This window comes from Leuciscus leuciscus (assembly GCF_965113295.1).
Source record: "Leuciscus leuciscus genome assembly, chromosome: 9".
NCBI lineage: Eukaryota > Metazoa > Chordata > Actinopteri > Cypriniformes > Leuciscidae > Leuciscus > Leuciscus leuciscus.
Window position 1 is genome coordinate 41,374,933 of NC_138733.1, and position 20,897 is coordinate 41,395,829.

Sequence of the window (20,897 nt, forward strand, 5' to 3'; positions counted from 1 at the left end):
TCGCAAATTTTTTTTTTTTTTTTTTTTTTTTTTTTTTTTTTGCTACATGCCATGGGATTAATCAATGCATGCTGATGGTCTTAATCTGCATTCCCTAGTTTTGCACTGATGTAAAAAGACTGACAGTGACAAGCCTTCATGTTAGCAAAATATTTAAACTTTTAACTCTTAAAAAAACTTTTAAAAACATGTATGTTCTTTAATGTTTGATTATAATTTTACCGTCTTCACATAGGGATGGGAAATGATACGATTTTATCAATAATAATAATGCCACTGACGATTCTGATTATCGATCCGATTCTTTAACGATTCTCTTATCGATTCTTGATTGCACTGTGTGGAAAAATGTAGTCATATGCTTTTCAAAAAAAAAAAAAAAAGGTTTTATTTATTTTAAAGCTTAAGCTTGAGTAAGCAAACTGTACTTTTTATGTAATTTATGTAATAAATAGAACTTTATTGTAAAGTGTTACTGATTCAGACGTCTCCTGAGTTCACTGTTGGAAAGATCAGTTGTCCATTCATTAAAATGAATCGTTCAAAGGAGTCATTAGTTTGCGAATTGGACATGTCGTGCGCGTTGTGTGATTATCCCAGCAGTTAGGACATAGACATCCAAGATTTGTGTCAACACAGAAAACATTTCATCACTGGATAGTTTTTTTCGTTTAATTAAAGTGTTGTTTTATGTCAGCTGAATGTCTGGGACGCTTTTCAGAGAAGATAAGGCAACAACTTATTTAGCACAATTCACACCCAGCGGTAATTGAGGAAAAAAAAAATTTCTCCGAATGCTCCACATGAAACTTTGGTCTTCCGACCTTTTACCACCGTGTCGATTTATTTTGATTAATGTGCGAGGGAGAGAGAGCAGGACAGCGCTTAGTTTGGAGACGGTGAAGTCTTTTTTACACTTTCGCCTGGCTCCGAAGAGAGAGAGAGAGAGCGCGCGCGACCGAGTACTCTCTCTGCTCGTTCTTTCAGTTAAACATGCACTGTGACTCTGTCACAAGCGCAGCAGTTCATCTACATTACTCAGCGATCAAATAACACTTTGGCGGGCGCTAAAACTCATAGCCGTTTGGTCATTAATCGGACTGGTTTTGTTTCACTCATCGTAACGTAAATTTAGCTGCAGCTAAGTGCCTTTGTGCGACCCACCTTTTCTCACTGTGTGACCCACAAGTGGGTCGTGACCCACAGTTTGAAAACCACTGGCCTAGATGATGCAGTCAGTCAATTTCCCCTTTAGATGGTGGGGTCGTGACCTGTAGGCGAGGAGGCTGGACTAGGTGTCATGGACTGGCTTGAGGGAACTCTGCAAAAACACACAAACATGCTGCAACACATCATGTTCAACTGGACATTTGCACAGTCTTTAGTGCTATGGAACATCACTCACTGTTTTTACTTTCATATGCAAGCTCAAAGGTGCAACGCAGCAGAACGTGGTTAGCTCATTGAACCTGGGGTGTCATGGATGGACTGGCTTGAGGGAACTCTGCAAAAACACACAAACATGCTGCAACACCTCATGTGCAACTGTACATTTGCACAGTCTTTAGTGCTATGGAACATCACTCACTGTTTTTACTTTCATATGCAAGCTCAAAGGTGCAACGCAGCAGAACGTGGTTAGCTCGTTGAACCTGGGATGTTGTGACATTAAAAGGCTATTTTAATGACACACTCCACAAGATAAGATATATCAGCCCAAAAGTGACTGAAACCTTCCGTTCGTCTCAGTATTAGAAGGCTGATCTGTACAACAAAAGATAAAAAAAGTAATTACTTAATGAGTTAGTTTAATGAGTTAGTTCACCAAAACATATAAAAATCAGCCATCAGTTTCTCCCAACATATTATCAAATGATACCAGGGTGAGAAAATTATGTGTTTTTTTGGTGATATAAAAAATTCAAGTACATATTTGTACCAACACGATCCCATAAAATGCTTACCTCAGGAATCAATTCACACATTAAAAGGTCGATATGTTCAAGCTTGTTGTCCTTCTTTTGCTCAAACACAATGTTGTCGATGTGTCCCAGAAGTTCCTCAACATGTGCTGACAAGGCAGGATGAAAGCTCTTAGGTTTTGCCATTTTTCCAGTCTTCATTTGCCACCATTTGTTCCACGTGGGTTTCAGTGAGCCTTTCACAATTCCTTGAAACAACTCCTGAAAAAAAATATTTAGTATAGCAAACAATATCTAGCCATTTTAAATTTTGTAAAGTCTTATATGTACCTGAATTTCAGTGTCACTGACAAGAGAACAAATTCCTTTTTTTTCCCTCCTCGACTGTCCTATATTTGAAAAATCATCGATCTACTTGAATTATTAAACTTTTAAGTTGATTTATATGAATGAGGACACACATTTTACACATACCTTTTATACGTCATATGCTGAACAGCATATGCTGCCATTGATGATGCGTGATATCTTCTCAGATGCCACAGATCGTCTCCCTGTATCACCTCGTTTTTCATAGAGGTCCATTTGTCCCTCACCTCCATTTCTGCCATCTAATGCAATAAACACAGTTGTTAAAGTAATGTAGATAAAAATAAAATAAAATAAATAAATAAAAGCATTTATTTAACTTACTGTACAAACCAAAACCCCACAGTTGTTAGAGTCAGCCAGCCTCCACTGTTCTGGGTACTCAACAGTCCATTTTCCCAAGTCCCAAGTATTTCGGAAGGCATTGCTTTTGTACAAAAGAAAAAAGAAATTAAGAAATGTACATTAGTAAATAAAGATAACAATTTTGACATTTACAAAGCACATAATACCATAGTATAGCCAGGTCCATCGCAGAAATTGACTTGTAGTTGCCAGTGGGGTCGTACACTTAAACATGATTCAGCAAACCATCCAAGACCTTTACAACATAAACAGAAACCGCTTTAACCAGAGTAACAACTGTTGAGTACAAATGTATTTTTTTATCCACACATACCCACAAAATGAAGTGTTTTCCCTTTTCGGGGCTCTGTCCACAAACAATTCTTGGAATAAGGACTGTGTCATTCTCATCAAGGTCCTTTAAAATATTTTTAAGTAAATAAGTAAATGTGTCCCCTGCCCCTGAAATTTATTTGATAGATTTTCAATTACCTTCAGACAAGAAATGTGACTGTCATCCACATGTTTCTTGATAGTGAAGGATCGCCACCAGAGAACGAACGTGTGCACCTGTAAAGCAGTTCCACCATGTGCTTTACAGAGCTGTGCAATCCTTGTGTCAAAAATCTAAAAGAAATAGTAGATTTCAATAAAATGTTTTTGAATAATATAAGAAGTACATATAGGAGGTTCGTGTACAAACGACCATACAAATAAGCTGCCACTGGACACATATGGAGGGCTCGCCTGAGTCCCAAAATTTCTCCAATCATGCATTCATGTCTATGTCTCAGCACCCTCTAACAGAATCCATGGTTTCGAGAATATCCGAGAAACTTTATTTTTCGACCCAAAAAACTATAAGGTGTACCTCCATTTTCAAACGCAGTTATGTTCTAACATGATGGGAACATCCTTTTAAGATCCAGATAATATATTTGATATAGTACTACCCCCTTATAGATATTTTGGGTCGAAAAATAAAGTTTCTTGGATATTCTTGAATTCGTGGATTCTGTTAGAGGGTGCTGAGACATAGACATGAATGCATGATTGGAGGCTCTAGAGCCTTCCAGAGCTGAGATATGGAGATCCCACAAAGCATTTATTCCATTGGGGCAAATAGAGACTTGCATACAGTGAAATTTTGGGATGAAATTTGGCCCTTTTGCAGCTTTTTGTTTGGACGTTTTCTGGAAACCGGGACTAACTAGAGCTATTACAAATATGTCTCAAAAATGTTATCAAATTAAAATTCTAACGTCGTCATTCAGCCATGGGAAACTTTTCTTCTGTGGACACAGTGTTTCGAAATCTTCAACTGTGGCCTGGCATCTCGGAAACTGAATGAGTGGCCGCTTTCTGTCGGTTTCCTCACTCAAAATTCTCATATATATTCCCTAGAAAAAAAATGCTTTGTAATTGTCTTACATATATAATATTATGTAATATATAACAGACTTCCATTTATTTGACATCTTACCTCTTCTAGCTCCAAGATGTGAAAGCGATCCACTGAAAACTGAACAATTTCTGTAAACATGTTTGGATCAGTCACAAATCTTTGTCAAAGTTACTTATTGTACTTTTTTAAAAGCAAATCAAATAAAGCATACCTGTGCGTGATGCATCACCTCCTGCCATGTCTGTCTTCAGGCAGTAAGAATCATGGTCATCATGAATATTCACTGAAAAAGGTTGTATATGTAATATTTTAAATTTGCCATAAACATTTACTTCAAAAAGTGGGCCATCTACTGTAATGTACTGCCTTTCTCACCATTCAGGTTAATGTCACGCCGCAGGAATGGTTTGAGTTGGGACACATTGGTTTTCTGGCGGAGAATGTTGCCTGATTTGTCTGCAAGTGTAGTAGCAACCCCTTTTCCGGTAATGTCTTTGACTACAAAAGGGCCTGTCCAGTTCCCCTCTAAACGTCCACCTTTGCGTCCCTCTTTTCTTTTGTTTGCTTTGAGTACCTCCTCTCCTTCGTGGATGTGAAATGATTTAAAAATGTTTCTTTTCCAGGACTCGTACTCCGCCTTTTGCTTCCCCTGTGCTTTTTCAATGTGATCCCGCACCTAATGAAAATAATGTATAATAAACAGACTTAATAGAATACCTTAAATAATGTGAAATATTACTTAATTATAGTTCATACACTGTTAACCCTTGCTGTAAAAAAAGGCCAAATTCTGACAATATCATACCAGTTTCCATTAAAACAGTAATATACTGTAGAAAACAAAACTAGTCTACAGGAATATACTGTGAATTAACAGTGCTCAAAATCGACACTCAGAGGCTGTTTTCCCAATCACACCCTATACCCTCATTCACTATTCCCTACATTAGTTCACTCATATAGTCCCCTTGACAGAGTGAATGAAAAGTAGTGAGTGAATTGAGAAAAGTTGAACACCTGATAAGCAGAATCACTGAAGGAGAGAGACAAACAAGAACAGAAAAAAGAGAAACACAAAAACTACAATTGATTTCCAGCAACACTGAGTGTGAAACCAGTTTACAAACCAGTTTACGATTATTTCTTTCATACATGTACAAGGTTCTTGTTGAGAATTAACAGAGATTGGTTAATAATAAAGTTTGTTGTCACCATGATGGAGATCAGTATTTGCTTTAGTTGGTCACTTGTCCCTTGACTTCTTACCATTCATCTCTCTCTGGCTGCTGTAACAGTGAGTTTATAAAACACATTTGTTATGGCAAGAAAAAAGTCAAGAGGAAGTTAGTCAGGTGTTATTGGCTTTTGTGATGTTGTCACAATTATCCTAGACATGTCCGATTCTCTGATCTTTCCTGTATATTCTTTGAATTTATGGGCATTTCATGTTTAGCATATATCTGTGAATCTACAACAAGAAATATATATTTCTGTAATCAGAACTTCTGAAGAATATCATAATAATATAGTGCATTAAAATGTTCAACTCCTTTTTGACTCAGACACACACAGATATCAACAATCAGCATATGAATCTCAACAATGGTGACAATCAAAAGTTTCATGTCGCAATGCATGCTGGGTTCCAGGATAATATAAAACTCCCAGCATGCACTGCTGCTTGAATAAAAAAAAATAAAAAAAATATTGCCACCATTGTTGAGATTCATGTGCTAAATTGTGATATCTCTGTGTTTCTGAATGATAGTGTAGCTCTGTTTCTGTGGTTTATGCATGATGTGTTAAAAAAAAATTGTCATTGTAATTTATTGCTGTGTTTTCACAGTGGTGGTAATGTAACACTTTTGATTGAGGATTAAACTCTGAATGAGTGAGAATGAATTCCTTAGTGAATGAACAGGCAATATGATGATTTTGTCATCATAATCATTATAACCGCAATCATTCATAAACTGTGTGTGTGCACAAGTGTGACTTTCAAAAACCAGCTCAAGCAGCAAAAGAAACACTAATGTTTAGCATCAGCATCCCAACTAAAGCAAAAACTGATCTCTATAATGGTAACTTCAAACCAAACATTTTCAATTAAACATCTCAATAACAACTTCTGTAGATGCATGACAGAAATAAAGTCGTTCTGGTTAATAATAAGTGCAATAATGTGTAATGGCTGGAAGTCAGTTGTAGTTCTTGTGTTTCTCTATTTTCTGTTCGTGTGTTTCTCTTTCCTTCAGTGATTCTGCTTGTTAACAGCAGGTGTTCATCACTAATGCTCAACAATCACTTACATATTCCCTTAATTATCTCACTGCAACACTGTCTCAATGTTACTTTTACTCTTTGTAGTGTGGATTGCCCAGTGGGGTTGAAAGGGTTAACAGTGTAAGATACATTTTTTTAAAAAGACACACCCACAAAATGTATTTTAACAGTAATAAACTGTAAGTTATTAAACAGGTATATACTGGCAACACTGTTGCCAGTAGTTTACTGTAAAATAAATTTTTTGGGTCACCATTGTGCTGAAGAGTAGAGCCTGTGCTTCAATCCAGGAGAAGATCTACAAACATTGATGATTTGCTGCATGTTGCTTTATTTAAAAGGCGGCGACTGTGTAGTTGTTGGTCCAGTGGTAATCTCTTTATTTACAAAAGTTTTTTTGTGGTTTCAAATGAAATAAGTTCACAGTAATACTTTGCTCACGTTGTTAATGCATTATACATTTTAGTTAATACATTTAAATGATAGTTGGTCAACTAGTTAACTCGAGTTTTAGTGCATTTTTACAGTAACATACTGTAGATTACAGTATTTTGCCAGTATTTTACTGTAAAAAAAACGGTAAGGTCTAACAGTGTACTACAGACAATTACCTTTGCCTGTACTGCTGTCACCTCTACTATCCGTGTGTCCATTACAATATTCGGATCCTCTGCTACAAAGCAATCTGTCTCAGATAACTACCTTTGTGTTTTTTTATTTTTTATTTAACCCTTATTTAACCAGGGAAATCCTTTGAGAACAAGTCTCTTTTACGAAGGAGCCCTGGCCAAGAAGGCCGCCATAAAAGTTACACATAGAATACAAAATATAATAAATACAATGAACATACAAAACATAATACGTTAACAGTACAATGAATCGACCAATGTAAAAAAAAACAAAAAAAAAAACATGACATGACATCCCCCATTGTCACGATAGACTTATCCTAATTTGGGAAGCAGGGACAGGTGCCCATTGTGCCTGCTTCCCGGTACTTTACTAGCCTCTTAAATTGACCAAAGGAGACCAAGTTCCCTTTCAAGGGAACTCCCGTTGCGTCGAAACTGACGCTATGGGAACGCTTTGCGTGATGACGTCTTGAAGCACATGTAAAATCAGTCCAATGGTGTGGCGGAACGTCAGAGGCGGGTGACGTCACGTACCAGGAAGCTATAAAAGCCGGCCCGAAACAGAAAAAGAAAGCTTTCTGAGTCTTCAGTTGCGCTCTGTGTTGAATCTGTCCTTGTTATTTGGTGTTGTCTGTCTATATTATATATATATATATATATTCAGTATGGCGAGCAAGCAGCAGTTTAGAGTGTGTGTCCATCCCTGCCCGCGTTATTTAACGGGAGGTGATACTCACACTCTTTGTGTTGTTTGTTTGGGTGAGGAGCATGCCCAGTCAGCACTCGAGGGTGGTGACTGTGTGCATTGCGAGGCGCTTCCATTGCGTATGCTCCGATCCCGCTTGGCTCGGTTCAATCCCGATCACGTTCCCCAGGGCTTGGGTCCCGCCGCTGCCGAGGCACGGCGTCGATCTCAGACCTGGGGTTCACAAATGGATTTATCAGTGGATGTTGAGACGGGCTCTGCCTTATCTCAACATCCTTCTGATAGATCCAGTGCCTCTCATCAGGGTGTGGAAGCACGCGCTGCGGTTTCTTCCCCCCCGATGGAGGCACCAATACTGCAATTGTCCAGCTCTGAGGAGTTGGACGTTGTTAGTATTGAAGCTGAGTCTGAGGATTCGCCACCTCAGTCTCACGCTTTTGAGGAATTGCTCGATGTTGTCACGAGAGCAGTTCACAGATTATCTATTGAGTGGCCAGAGGATGGGCAGGACGTTCGTTCGAAAAGTAAGCTCGACGAACGCTTCCTGCCATCTCGTACACAGCCTCAGCGAAGAAGCCTTCCGTTTTTCCCCGATCTCCACACCGAGGTGTCGAAATCGTGGGGAAAACCGGTTTCATACAGAGTGTATGCACCACAAACATCCCACTATTCTTCCATTCACAAATATATAGAATATGGTTATGGGGAGATGCCGAAGGTGGAGGAGACGCTTGCGAGCTATCTCTCTCCAGCAACGGCATCTTCCCTGAAAGCTCCTTCACTTCCCTCTAAGCCAGTAAAATTCACATCATCTCTGGTTCATAAATCGTATGCAGCCGCTGGTCAAGCTGCAGCGTGTCTGCATACGATGTCTATTATGCAAGCCTATCAGGCAGAATTATTGGGGGATTTAGAGGAGGGCGGGGGAATTGGTCCTGACACAGTGGCTGAACTACGCAGAGCCACAGATCTGTCTCTCAGGGCCACCAAGGAGACCGCTAAATCAATCGGGCGGTCTATGGCAGCCCTGGTGGCCACTGAGAGGCATCTGTGGCTCAATTTGAGCGATATAAAAGAGAAAGAAAAGCACGTTCTCTTAGATGCTCCGGTTTCCACTGTTGGTTTATTTGGTAATGCAGTAAACAGTGCGGTAGCTAAATCTCAGGAAGCTGCTAAACAGGCAGCTGCATTACAAAAACTTCTCCCCCGCCGTTCTTTCATTGAGGCTGCTGAGCGGGAGCAGCCTCACTCCTCTAAAAAGAGCGCTGAACATCGTGCCACTCAAAAACAGAGTGTGTCCTCTCGTGCTCCCCCACAAAAATCTCGGGGACACGGAGGGCGCTCTCAAACCCAGCAGTCTTCGAGGGGTAAAACGGATCTGCGGACCGTTATTACCGCCAAGAAGGCTGCTGGGAAAAAGTCCTGATGTCTGAGGGCTCAGGACAAATGAGGGTAGTCCCCCCGAAGCAGAGCGGTTAACACCTCTTTTCACGGTGCCCGTCTCTCTTCGGTGCCCTCAGGGGACCGTTCTGCCAACCCTGCCACCTCTGGTGTTACAGGGCGCAGCGGTCTCCGGCGAGCACATATCTCAAGGTCCACCCGGAAACGTAGTGGCCTCGGGATGCCCGCCCCCTCTGAGGAGGGTGCTAGAGCAGTCTGTTTGGTCGTTCCCTGCCGGTGCGCCGTTACAGGGCGACGAACCGACTACTCAACAGCAGGAGAAAAATACGGTGCCGTCTCTCTTCGGTGCCCTCAGGGGACCGTTCTGCCAACCCTGCCGCCTCCGGTGTTACAGGGCGCAGCGGTCTCCGGCGAGCACATATCTCAAGGTCCACCCGGAAACGTAGTGGCCTCGGGATGCCCGCCCCCTCTGAGGAGGGTGCTGGAGCAGTCTGTTTGGTCGTTCCCTGCCGGTGCGCCGTTACAGGGCGACGAACCGACTACTCAACAGCAACAAAATCCAGAAACCAGTCTCGAGAGACTGGTACCTCTAGTAGAATCTTTGACAGCGTGGAAGCTACTGTCAAATGTTTCTCGTTGGGTCCTGCAGACCGTGGAAAAAGGGTATTAGATACAATTCTATTAAGGCCCACCGCGGTTTATGGGGGTCCTGCCCACAGTGGTGGGCCCCGAGCAGGTTCCGGTTATGGAACAGGAAGTAAACACTCTGTTAGAGAAAGGGGCCATAGAATATGTACCCCCCTCCAACAGGGAAACCGGGTTTTACAGCCGGTACTTCATAGTTCCAAAAAAGGACGGGGGATTGCGTCCCATTTTAGATCTTCGAGTTCTGTACGAGTCAGCCATGCAGCTCAAGTTCAAAATGTTAACCTTGAGACAAATCGTGCCACAGATCAGGTCCGAGGACTGGTTTGTCACGATAGACCTCAAGGACGCATATTTCCATCCGTCCGTGTCATTGGAAGTTCCTGAGGTTTGCTTTCGGGGGCAAAGCATACCAATATCGAGTTCTTCCATTCGGCCTGGCTTTATCACCCCGCACTTTCACCAAATGCGTGGATGCAGCTCTGGCGCCTCTGTGCCTCCGGGGTATTCGCATCACGAACTACATCGACGATTGGTTGATTTTAGCTCAGTCGCATTAGATGGCGGTTCAACATCGAGATGTTGTTCTCGCCCATATGAAAGAGTTGGGGTTACGGCTGAACGCCAAGAAGAGTGTGCTTTCTCCATTTTAGAGGACCACTTTTTTAGGCGTGGTTTGGGATTCAGTGTCGATGCAGGCGCGCCTGTCATCGCCACGCTTCGATTCCATCCTGGCAGCTGTGAGAAGTGTAAAGCTAGGCCAGCTACTCACTGTCAAACAGTTCCAGAGACTGTTGGGTCTCATGGCAGCAGCTTCCAACGGGATACCTTTTGGACTGCTGCACATGAGGCCCCTGCAGTGGTGGCTCAGGACCAGAGGGTTTTTCCCCGAGGGGCAACCCATTTCGCACAATCAAGGTCACGCGGTGATGCCTACGTGCCTTGGTTATGTGGAAGAAACCTTGGTTCCTGTCCCAGGGCCCAGTGCTGGGAGCTCCTTGTCGTCGCAAACTGCTAACGACGGATGCTTCCCTCACGGGTTGGGGAGCGATCCTGAGGGTCGCTCATCTCAAGGTCTGTGGGAAGACCATCATCGTTCCTGGCATTCTATAGCCTAGAGATGTTAGCTGTCTTCCGGGCTCTGAGGAGCTTTATCACAGGTCTCAGGGGACACCATGTGTAGTACATACGGACAACACGTCGGTAGTCGCCTATATCAAGGGGGTTTGCGCTGGCATGCCATATCCTCTTGTGGTCCCAGGGGAAGTTGCTGTCACTCAAGGCAGCCTACATCCCCGGGGTCCAGAATATAGGAGCAGACACTCTGTCGAGACAGGGGCCGAGGCCCGGGGAATGGTGGCTCCACCCCCGAGGTGGTGGAGCTGATATGGAAATTATAAGTGGATCTGTTTGCGTCTCGAGAGACGTCTCACTGTCCACTTTGGTTCTCCTTCACGCATCCAGCTCCTCTGGGACTGGATGCTATGGTACAGACGTGGCCGAGGCTACGTCTGTACGCCTTTCCCCCAGTTGCTCTGCTCCCGGGAGTTCTGGAAAGAGTTCGCAGGGACCGGGTTTGCCTGCTTTTTATAGCCCCGCGCTGGCCGGGCAGAGTATGGTTTCCCGATCTTGTGTCCCTCCTCGACGGGCATCCTCTGGAGCTACCCGTCAGGAGGGACCTTCTGTCCCAAGCAGGGGGCTCAATATTTCACCCCCGCCCAGAACTGTGGAACCTGTGGGCTTGGCCTCTGAGGGGGCCCAGCTCATAGAGTCAGGTCTCTCAACTGAGGTTGTTGAGACCATTCTACAGTCCAAGCTCCCTCCACGAGGAAACTTTATGCCCTGAACTGAAGAGTATTCACCTCTTTGTGTAGTGACCGTTGGTTGGATCCAGTCAACTGCCCAATTGGTACAGTTCTGGAGTTCCTGCAGGACCGGTTCACTGCAGGTCTGACCCCGTCCACTTTAAAGGTTTATGTGGCGGCCGTAGGTGCTTACCACAGTCCTTTGGGTGGAATGTCTGTGGGGAAAGACCCTTTGGTATCTCGTTTCCCTCGTGGCACTTGGAGGTCCTCCTCCCTTTCGAAATCGGACCAGGAGGCGAATAATTTGCTTTGCCCTGTTCGGGCGTTAGACGCGTATGTCCACAGAGCTGCCCTGTGGCGTAAAAGTGACTTTTGCTCCCCTAACAAGGGAGGTCCAGTGTCTAAGCAAAGGATGAGCAAGTGGGTGGTTGAGACTATCTCACTGGCTTATGAGGCGGCTGGACAGCCTTCTCCTTGGGCTGTCCGGTCGGTCTCTACTAGGAGTATGGCGGCCTCTAAGGCCCTTATATCAGGAGTATCGTTACAGGACGTCTGTGATGCGGCAGGCTGGTCCTCACCGCACACCTTCGTCAGGTTCTACTCTCTGGATTTAGACTCTACTCCAGGGTCTCATGTTTTGTCTTCTTAGTGCTGCTCACATGATTACACACAGGACAGACATTTGTAGCTATGGAGGCGTTGGTATAGACGTTCCCATAGCGTCAGTTTCGACGCAACGGGAGTTCCCTTGAAAGGGAACGCCTCGGTTACGACTGTAACCTCGGTTCCCTGAAGAGGGAACGAGCGTTGCGTCGCCTTGCCATATCTCCTTCATGCCTGTCAGCGCGACTTCAGACTTTACGAAGCTTTCGTTTTCTGTTTCGGGCCGGCTTTTATAGCTTCCTGGTACGTGACGTCACCCGCCTCTGACGTTCCGCCACACCATTGGACTGATTTTACATGTACTTCAAGACGTCATCACGCAAAGCGTTCCCATAGCGTCAGTTTCGACGCAACGCTCGTTCCCTCTTCAGGGAACCGAGGTTACAGTCGTAACCGAGGCGTTATCAAGTTTTAAATCATTCTGTAACAGGTTCCACGCTGATGGGGCAGAAATTCTAAACGAGGTGTTTAGAACCTCTGGCGTGTTTGGGTGCCGGTGAAACATCAAAAAGAATGGTGTATACTTTGTAGAGCCCTAAAAAAAAGTGTTTCAACAAATTACATTTACATAATCAATTGCATATAATCATTTCTTTTTTAAGCAGTTCCAATCACCTGCTTTGAGGTGTTGATGGCATGCACCAGTCGTCCCAGTCATTCTGCATGTCATTGCAGTACTTTGACAATGACCTCTTTATAGTCTGATTAGTCCTCTCATCCTGTCCATTTGACTGAGGGTGGTAAGCTGACGTGACACACTGCTTCACACCCAATTCCTTAAATATGTCCTCATTTAGCTGTTATCAAAAAGGTATGCAAGACATGGTAGATTCTTATAACATATAGCCAAAAAATTTAATAAAATCTTCTTAACTAAATAATAATAACCTGGTTCACAAACTCCCTCCCCTGGTCTGTGATTATTAGTCAATATGCATTAAATGCTTGTAAGACCCCTTTAGCCACCTCAACTGCGTTCTTACACTTCAGGGATTTGGCGAAAACCCATTTGCTGAAGAGGTCAGTCATTGTGAGGACATAAATGTTCCCCTGAGGACTGGTTGGAAATGGTCCCATCAAATCCTTTGATAGGGTGCAACACTGGAGCCACTGTTTTAATAGTATCAGTACGCTGACACTGTGTACATTGGGCAATCTAAAACTCTCAAACTCAACATAGGATCTTGAGGACATGACTTAACACCATTAAGTATTTAATATAATATGATCTTGTGGCCTCAATATAATATGTGGTGGCCTCTACATAACGTACCCATGAGTTAAGAATTTACACTTGAGGGGCTGTATGAAACCATCTTGTGGTTTGGGAATTTGAGTCTACAATTATCTTACCCACTTCGTGACGTCCGAAAAGATGCCTTGCCAGTAGTATGCGCTTGCAATCTTATTGCATGTCCTTGTACTCCCCTGATGCCCACCTGTAGCTCATGGCAGTCCCGAAGGACTAGTTCCTTCTGTTGCTCATCCATGACAACTAGACGGTTTGATCCGTCTGCAGTCTTGTAATAAAGATGTCCATCTGTATTAGAGACATAAAGAGGTAATGTGAGGGAACGCAACATGCCGTATTTAAATCATGTTATTTATTGAAGAAAATATTATGTAAAATTAGTTGTTTTATCATAAGCAAACGTCGCGGATACTGTAAATCACAGAATACATAACACATTAAAAGGCAATGATATTTTTTCTACTTCCCCTGCACAATGAACTTCTTAGCAGAACGCCTGACAATTCTCTTGCGTCCGTTGTCGGCGTTCCCTTGGTAAACTCCACGCTCCAGGTACTCCTTCACCTCAGCATGCAACGCAAACTGTAACATAACTTTAATGCAAAACAAAAGTAATGATATTAGGTTGATTAAGCGTATTAATTGTGCAGTCAATCGATCCAAAAAATTTACTAGATTAATTACACTTTTGTTCTGATTAATTGCGATTGATCGCAATCATAAACACTCAAGTTTCAGTTACACTGTATAATAACGTTCAGTTTTAAGTCATTTATAAGTGGTTAGTTAATGATGAACTAATCATTTACAGAACATTCATAAATGATTAGCAAATGATATACTAACATTTTATGTATGTTTTGTAAATTCCGTTATGTAAATGGACATCTAGTTAATCATTAACTAATCAATTGTAAATGACTTGTAACGAAATGTACAAAACATACATAAAATGTTAGTATATCACTTATTAATCATTTATGAACGCATAGTCATGTTTCATAAATAATTAGTTAAACATTTACTAATCACTTGTAACGGAATTTACAAAACATACATAACATGTTAGTATATCACTTGCTAATCATTTATGCATGTTTTGTAAATGATTAGTTCATCATTAACTAACCACTTATTAATGACCTACAACTGAACGTTATTATGAAGTGTTACCCGAGTCTCTATACGTTTTTACTATATTTATCATTTAATCATTTCACATTTAATCTCCAGATTAATGTAGAAAAACATAAAATAACTAAATAAAGACATTATATTTTAAATACTTGTTTAATGACATATTTTTTTATATACATGAAGGCCAGTATCACTGATACTAATTCAGCTAAAACACTTAAACAGCTACTGATGTCTTGATAAATATGGGAAATAAAAATAAATTGAATAAAGCGTAAAACACTCTGCACTGCATAATTTATAAATTTGATATAAATGAATCCTTATTAAAGCTACAAAAGTTATTTAGTCAGAAGCAGTGAGTAATTTTCTCTTTTCCCATTGTTATTTGATTGACCTCGAGTGAGACAGCTATATTGGGTGCTGTCCCTTTAAGACCTGCAGTTGCCGACTGCCAATTACTGCTGCGCAGTGCACACCATATGGTGCGCGCGACTGTCAGGACATGTGTGTGTCTTTTCGCGCTCAAATGTTTTTAAACCATTTGCTTTAAGTGCATGTTAAATGTAACGCTAGCTAAATGATGACAGAAAAAAAACTGCGTTATTTTTATCACGTTAAACTGGACTAAAATAATCGCATGCGTTAACTTTGATAGCACGAGTTATTAATATATTCAGTGCAACTGTGGCCAGGTGCTCAAACTCGCTTTATTGTATTTATCAAAAATTGTGTGCTAAAAACCTACACGAGCTGAGACCTTTAATTTTTAATTCTTCATTCAGCAACAAAGACTTTCGTCCAAATTGTATTAGGCCTGTAACATTGCAAATATTTTTTTTCCGGAAGATAAGCATGCTCATGCAATAATTATGAACTTTGTCTTAAGTATCTATAACGGTAAAAATTATTACAGGCCGATAATTTCGTTTATATTAACATATAAATACAATTAACATTATTAAAATACACTCACCTAAAGGATTATTAGGAACACCTGTTCAATTTCTCATTAATGCAATTATCTAATCAACCAATCACATGGCAGTTGCTTCAATGCATTTAGGGGTGTGGTCCTGGTCAAGACAATCTCCTGAACTCCAAACTGAATGTCAGAATGGGAAAGAAAGGTGATTTAAGCAATTTTGAGCGTGGCATGGTTGTTGGTGCCAGACGGGCCGGTCTGAGTATTTCACAATCTGCTCAGTTACTGGGATTTTCACACACAACCATTTCTAGTGTTTACAAAGAATGGTGTGAAAAGGGAAAAACATCCAGTATGCGGCAGTCCTGTGGGCGAAAATGCCTTGTTGATGCTAGAGGTCAGAGGAGAATGGGCCGACTGATTCAAGCTGATAGAAGAGCAACTTTGACTGAAATAACCACTCGTTACAACCGAGGTATGCAGCAAAGCATTTGTGAAGCCACAACACGCACAACCTTGAGGCGGATGGGCTACAACAGCAGAAGACCCCACCGGGTACCACTCATCTCCACTACAAATAGGAAAAAGAGGCTACAATTTGCACGAGCTCACCAAAATCGGACAGTTGAAGACTGGAAAAATGTTGCCTGGTCTGATGAGTCTCGATTTCTGTTGAGACATTCAGATGGTAGAGTCAGAATTTGGCGTAAACAGAATGAGAACATGGATCCATCATGCTTTGTTACCACTGTGCAGGCTGGTGGTGGTGGTGTAATGGTGTGGGGGATGTTTTCTTGGCACACTTTAGGCCCCTTAGTGCCAATTGGGCATCGTTTAAATGCCACGGCCTACCTGAGCATTGTTTCTGACCATGTCCATCCCTTTATGACCACCATGTACCCATCCTCTGATGGCTACTTCCAGCAGGATAATGCACCATGTCACAAAGCTCGAATCATTTCAAATTGGTTTCTTGAACATGACAGTGAGTTCACTGTACTAAAATGGCCCCCACAGTCACCAGATTTCAACCCAATAGAGCATCTTTGGGATGTGGTGGAACGGGAGCTTCGTGCCCTGGATGTGCATCCCACAAATCTCCATCAACTGCAAGATGCTATCCTATCAATATGGGCCAACATTTCTAAAGAATGCTTTCAGCACCTTGTTGAATCAATGCCACGTAGAATTAAGGCAGTTCTGAAGGCGAAAGGGGGTCAAACACAGTATTAGTATGGTGTTCCTAATAATCCTTTAGGTGAGTGTGTATATATATATATATATATATATATATATATATATATATATATATCATGATATTATTTAGATTTTTTTTATTTAAATGACTATTATTATCATAATTCGATAGGCTATCTTTACAACAAAAACAGAAGAGACAAGCATTATTTCTGCCATCTGTAGCCCAAAAATAATTGCCTGTCCTTTGGTTTGTATAATAGTAACTTACACAACTACATTTGGATTATTAGACAATGTCGAAATAAAGTGACTCTGCAGAGTTTTGCATTCACATTACCACACACACATTACCGCGGGATGGCGGGTGTTCATTTCATAAACTGTGGACAATGGTAGCTTCTTTAATGTATAAATGAATGTATATGTCCAAAAAAACGGGTAACGTCATACTTTGTAGGCCTAGTAGTGCTATTGTGGCGTGGCGTAATAATCTGTTTGGTTGTAAAATGTATTACCTGAATGAAATGCAATCGAATATATCGTCCTGTGGAATCATTCATTCACAGACAGCTTACGAAGATGTTCAAACTTAAACTAATAAAGATCTTCATCGCTGGCAAAAATATGATACATTTACAGATTTGCTCTCAATTGACTGTACTGTAGGTCCACGGCCACTTCATCCAACGATCTTGCTGTTCTTAAATCTTCCTGTTACGACTCCGAGTCGAGTATGAATTGAAATCGCTTCAGACGATTCAGTGCGTGCAGGAACTGAACAGATCATTCAAACTGATTTGCGAACCGATTTAGACAGATCTGCCAACTTGTTTGATGAAGTCTTTGAACAGAATCGACTCAAAAGAGTGATTCATTTGTGAATTGAGCATCGCTCATGCCCAGAAAAAAAGATACAGCGCGCTTGGTATATAGGCCTACTAACTATGCATTTAACAACATGTGTTGCATTAAAAAAAGTAACGAGAGGAACGTCGCCCAAAGTTGTAACGAAGTAAATGTACTTTACATTTAAGATTCGATAGGCTATCTTTACAACAAAAACAGAATTTATAGAGTTACAGAAGTTAAAAAAAAAATACTTAAGTAAATGTAACAAAGTAAATGTACTTCGTTACTACCCACCTCTGCAGGAAGGTGACGGCGGTGTGTAAATAGTTACTGAGATTTCTTATCCACTGCGAACTGGCCATAATTATTACAGATGTCCTGTGGTAAATTACATTACTCCATCCACCCCTGTAAAACTAATCCCATCGAACAGTGCTCGAGTGGCTACATTTCACTGAGCTTTTCTCCTGCTGTGACACACAAGTTTTGTTTTGTTTGAACTGGTGACACTTCAAAGTTGCTCGGCTCTTTTAGAGATTATTCTTACTCTGTTAAAATATGCATGGCCTCATTACTGATTTCACAACAGTAAGTTTGTAATTCTAATTAGGGACCCACCTCTGATAACCATTATACAAGTTCTGGTCATTGTTAACTGAACAACACTTGCCTTGTGTAGCTCTGAGTGTGAACCAGGGCTGCACTATTAATCACAATCAACATGAAAAATCGCGCTTAAAAAGATTTGGCTTCGTGCGATTATGAAATCGCAAAGGCTGTGATTATTTTTAATGTGCAGCTTGTCAGTGAAGCACGGCTTCATTTTGGATTGATTGAGTTAGGAGAAATGCTTTTCTTTTATAAGGAAAGCCAGTTTAAAGGAACACTCCACCCATTTGCATTAAGCTTTGCATTGTTAGAAACCCAGTCATACTATTGAATGGTCGTGCAACACCCTCTCATTTTCCCCTGAGACGGGAGAAATACGTAATTTACCTCTTACACTTCCTCCCACTAGACGCAAAAAACGTCATTTTGCGTCATTGTCGAAGGAAGTGTAAGAGGGGGGGATTTCTGTTGAGACTAAAAGCACTAGTTCCCACCCTTTCAAACCCGCCCATAGGGGGTTGGACCTAATGCGCTAACAGACCTATCACAGATCAGTGCCAGTGCGTTTGATTTCACCGGCAGAAACCTGCATGTCCGGCCGTCGAGATCGTCCAAAATGTCCGGGATTCAGCTTTGCTTTCTACGGTCGCCATTCATTGTTTACATGCACACCTTTTGTTTTAATCTAACTGAATTCATTCCGATTGGTGAATCTGAATGTAGTGTTTACATGAACGCTAAACAAGTGATCGGTTGATGTGCGTTTTACCATTGCTAAGAAAATACCCGCTCCTCAATGAGAGATAGCCCACGAGACCAGTGCGTCTCACAGGCGCTCATCAGTAATCAAGCCACCGGTTTTTGCGTTCTACAGTCGCCATTCATCATGTTTACTGTGGCGAGCAGGACGAGGCTAGGGCCGCGGGAGAAAGACGCGAGGCCGGTGGCGTGATTGGTTGATGTGCGTTTTACCATTGCTAAGAAAATACCCGCTCCTCCGTGAGAGATACGAGACCAGTGCCTCACAGGTGTCGGTCATCAGTAATCACGCCACCGGCCTCGCGTCGTTCTCCCGCGGCCCTAGTCTCGTCCTGCTCGCCACAGTAAACACAATGAATGGCGACTGTAGAACGCAAAAGCAGAATCCCGGACATTTTGTGCGATGCGATCTCAAAAACCCAGGCAGACTCACGGAGACTAGTAACTTAGCTTAGCTTTATTGTTTACAACCAGGGCTTGACATTAACACCCGCCAACCCGCCAAATGCGGGTGGATTTTGCTCGTGGCAGGTAACATAGTAACTCCAACTAGCCACTTTGGCGGGTTGAATAATTGTAGTCTTTTCAAAAGGCATCTGAAATAAGTGTGACACTACGACACTACAACTCCCATGACTCATGAGTAGGCTATTAGGGCTGTCAACGAATATTCTAAATTCGAATATATATTCGAATAGTTTTAAAAAACAGAATTTTGAAGGTGAAAATGAATATTAATGTGGAAAAACACCCGCGGTAGCAGAGGCGCGGCTGTCTGCTTTGCGAGTGGGCGCGCTGCCTGAGGGGTCAGGGACAGGGACAGGTCATTTTATTTAACGTTAAACAGAAACATTACTAAAGTGTAGGCTACTGTACTGACTGAATAGATATTGCATGAATAAGGTAGGTTAGATACAGCAGTTTCATGCATAGGCTTCCACTGGTTTGATTATTTACCGTTTCATGCCAAGGAAAAGTTCCATGTTTACCACAGCACAGCTCGCTCGGAGCGTTCGATGTCGGTTATACTGTAAAACTTCAATTAATGTTAATAATATTTGTTTCAATCACTGAATGAAGCCTGCTATATAAGAGTCGCGACCTTAAATTGCTTGCACAAAACTCTTGTTGTTGTTCATTTAAACCGTTATGCGCAGAGAGCGTGACGCCTCATTCGCGCCGCAAGACCTCCAGACGCGCGTTTTACATTGACTTAACATTGAAATCACTCGCACCAGACGCTCTATTCGCGTTTGGTGTGAACGCAGCATGAGGGTGAGGGCGAGAGAGAAAGAGTGCCTGCGAGTGCGAGTGAGCGAGCGAGCGAGAGTGAGGTCTGCGGTCTTGGCCATTAGTTGATTTACTTGTTTTTGTGTAGGTAATACGTTGTCAAATATGTTTAAACTTAAATAAACTATACAAGTAGTTATGTCTCTTTGTATTAATTTGTCCTGTTATTGACCTAATGCGTGTCATTGACAAAATGCGCAACCAGATGTTCGAATAAAGGCTATGTGTTTTTTTAGAGGGAATATTCGAACGTCATTTCGAGCAATTTTGACAGCCCTAGAGTATTACATGCACACAGTGTTGCCTTGCGCTTGCGCTCTAGTGAACTACAACACAGAAACGAAGAGACAGCTAGCTGCCCTGCTGGAGTTATGTCGTATGCCAGTGGAGCTATGTGGCGACATATAATACATAATACATGGTTTTATTTTAAAAAGGAGCTTTACACACAACCTTATCAGAGCTAATGATAATGACCTGTATTGTTATATATTTATGTAGTCTTGATTTGGGTGTGTACAGTGGTTTTACATTTAAAAGGGTTGTAAATCTAGTTCAAGTAAATTTTAGCACGCCATAGTCAACTTTTATCAGGTAATTTCACAACAACAAAAATGTGGCTAGTAAAAATGCTGTGTGGCTAGTAACTTTGGAAAACCACTAGCCACATTGGCTAGTGAGCAAAAAAGTTAATGTCAAG

General features: G+C 41.9%; 2 protein-coding genes across 2 annotated transcripts in view; both read right to left on the reverse strand.

The window, feature by feature from the left end:
* Nucleotides 1-1,222: 1,222 nt before the first annotated feature.
* On the reverse strand, nt 1,223-7,015 carry LOC309505568 (uncharacterized protein). Its single transcript, XM_082178985.1, has 13 exons — nt 6,936-7,015; nt 4,417-4,717; nt 4,253-4,324; nt 4,120-4,169; nt 3,899-4,036; nt 3,129-3,263; nt 2,804-3,054; nt 2,616-2,718; nt 2,397-2,533; nt 1,965-2,183; nt 1,589-1,764; nt 1,406-1,504; nt 1,223-1,321 (listed from the first exon to the last, which is right to left on the reverse strand). Exons 1-7 carry the CDS (start codon nt 6,975-6,977, stop codon nt 2,863-2,865), a joined length of 930 nt encoding a protein of 309 aa, XP_082035111.1. The 5' UTR covers nt 6,978-7,015; the 3' UTR covers nt 1,223-1,321; nt 1,406-1,504; nt 1,589-1,764; nt 1,965-2,183; nt 2,397-2,533; nt 2,616-2,718; nt 2,804-2,862.
* A 6,545-nt stretch (nt 7,016-13,560) lies between these two features.
* LOC309505560 (P2X purinoceptor 4a-like) overlaps nt 13,561-20,897 on the reverse strand; it is a 42,210-nt gene continuing 34,873 nt past the window's right edge. Inside the window, exon 12 of the mRNA XM_082178964.1 lies at nt 13,561-14,021. Within this exon, the coding sequence (XP_082035090.1) occupies nt 13,989-14,021 (33 nt within the window). The 3' untranslated portion in view covers nt 13,561-13,988. The remainder of the gene's footprint in view (nt 14,022-20,897) is intronic.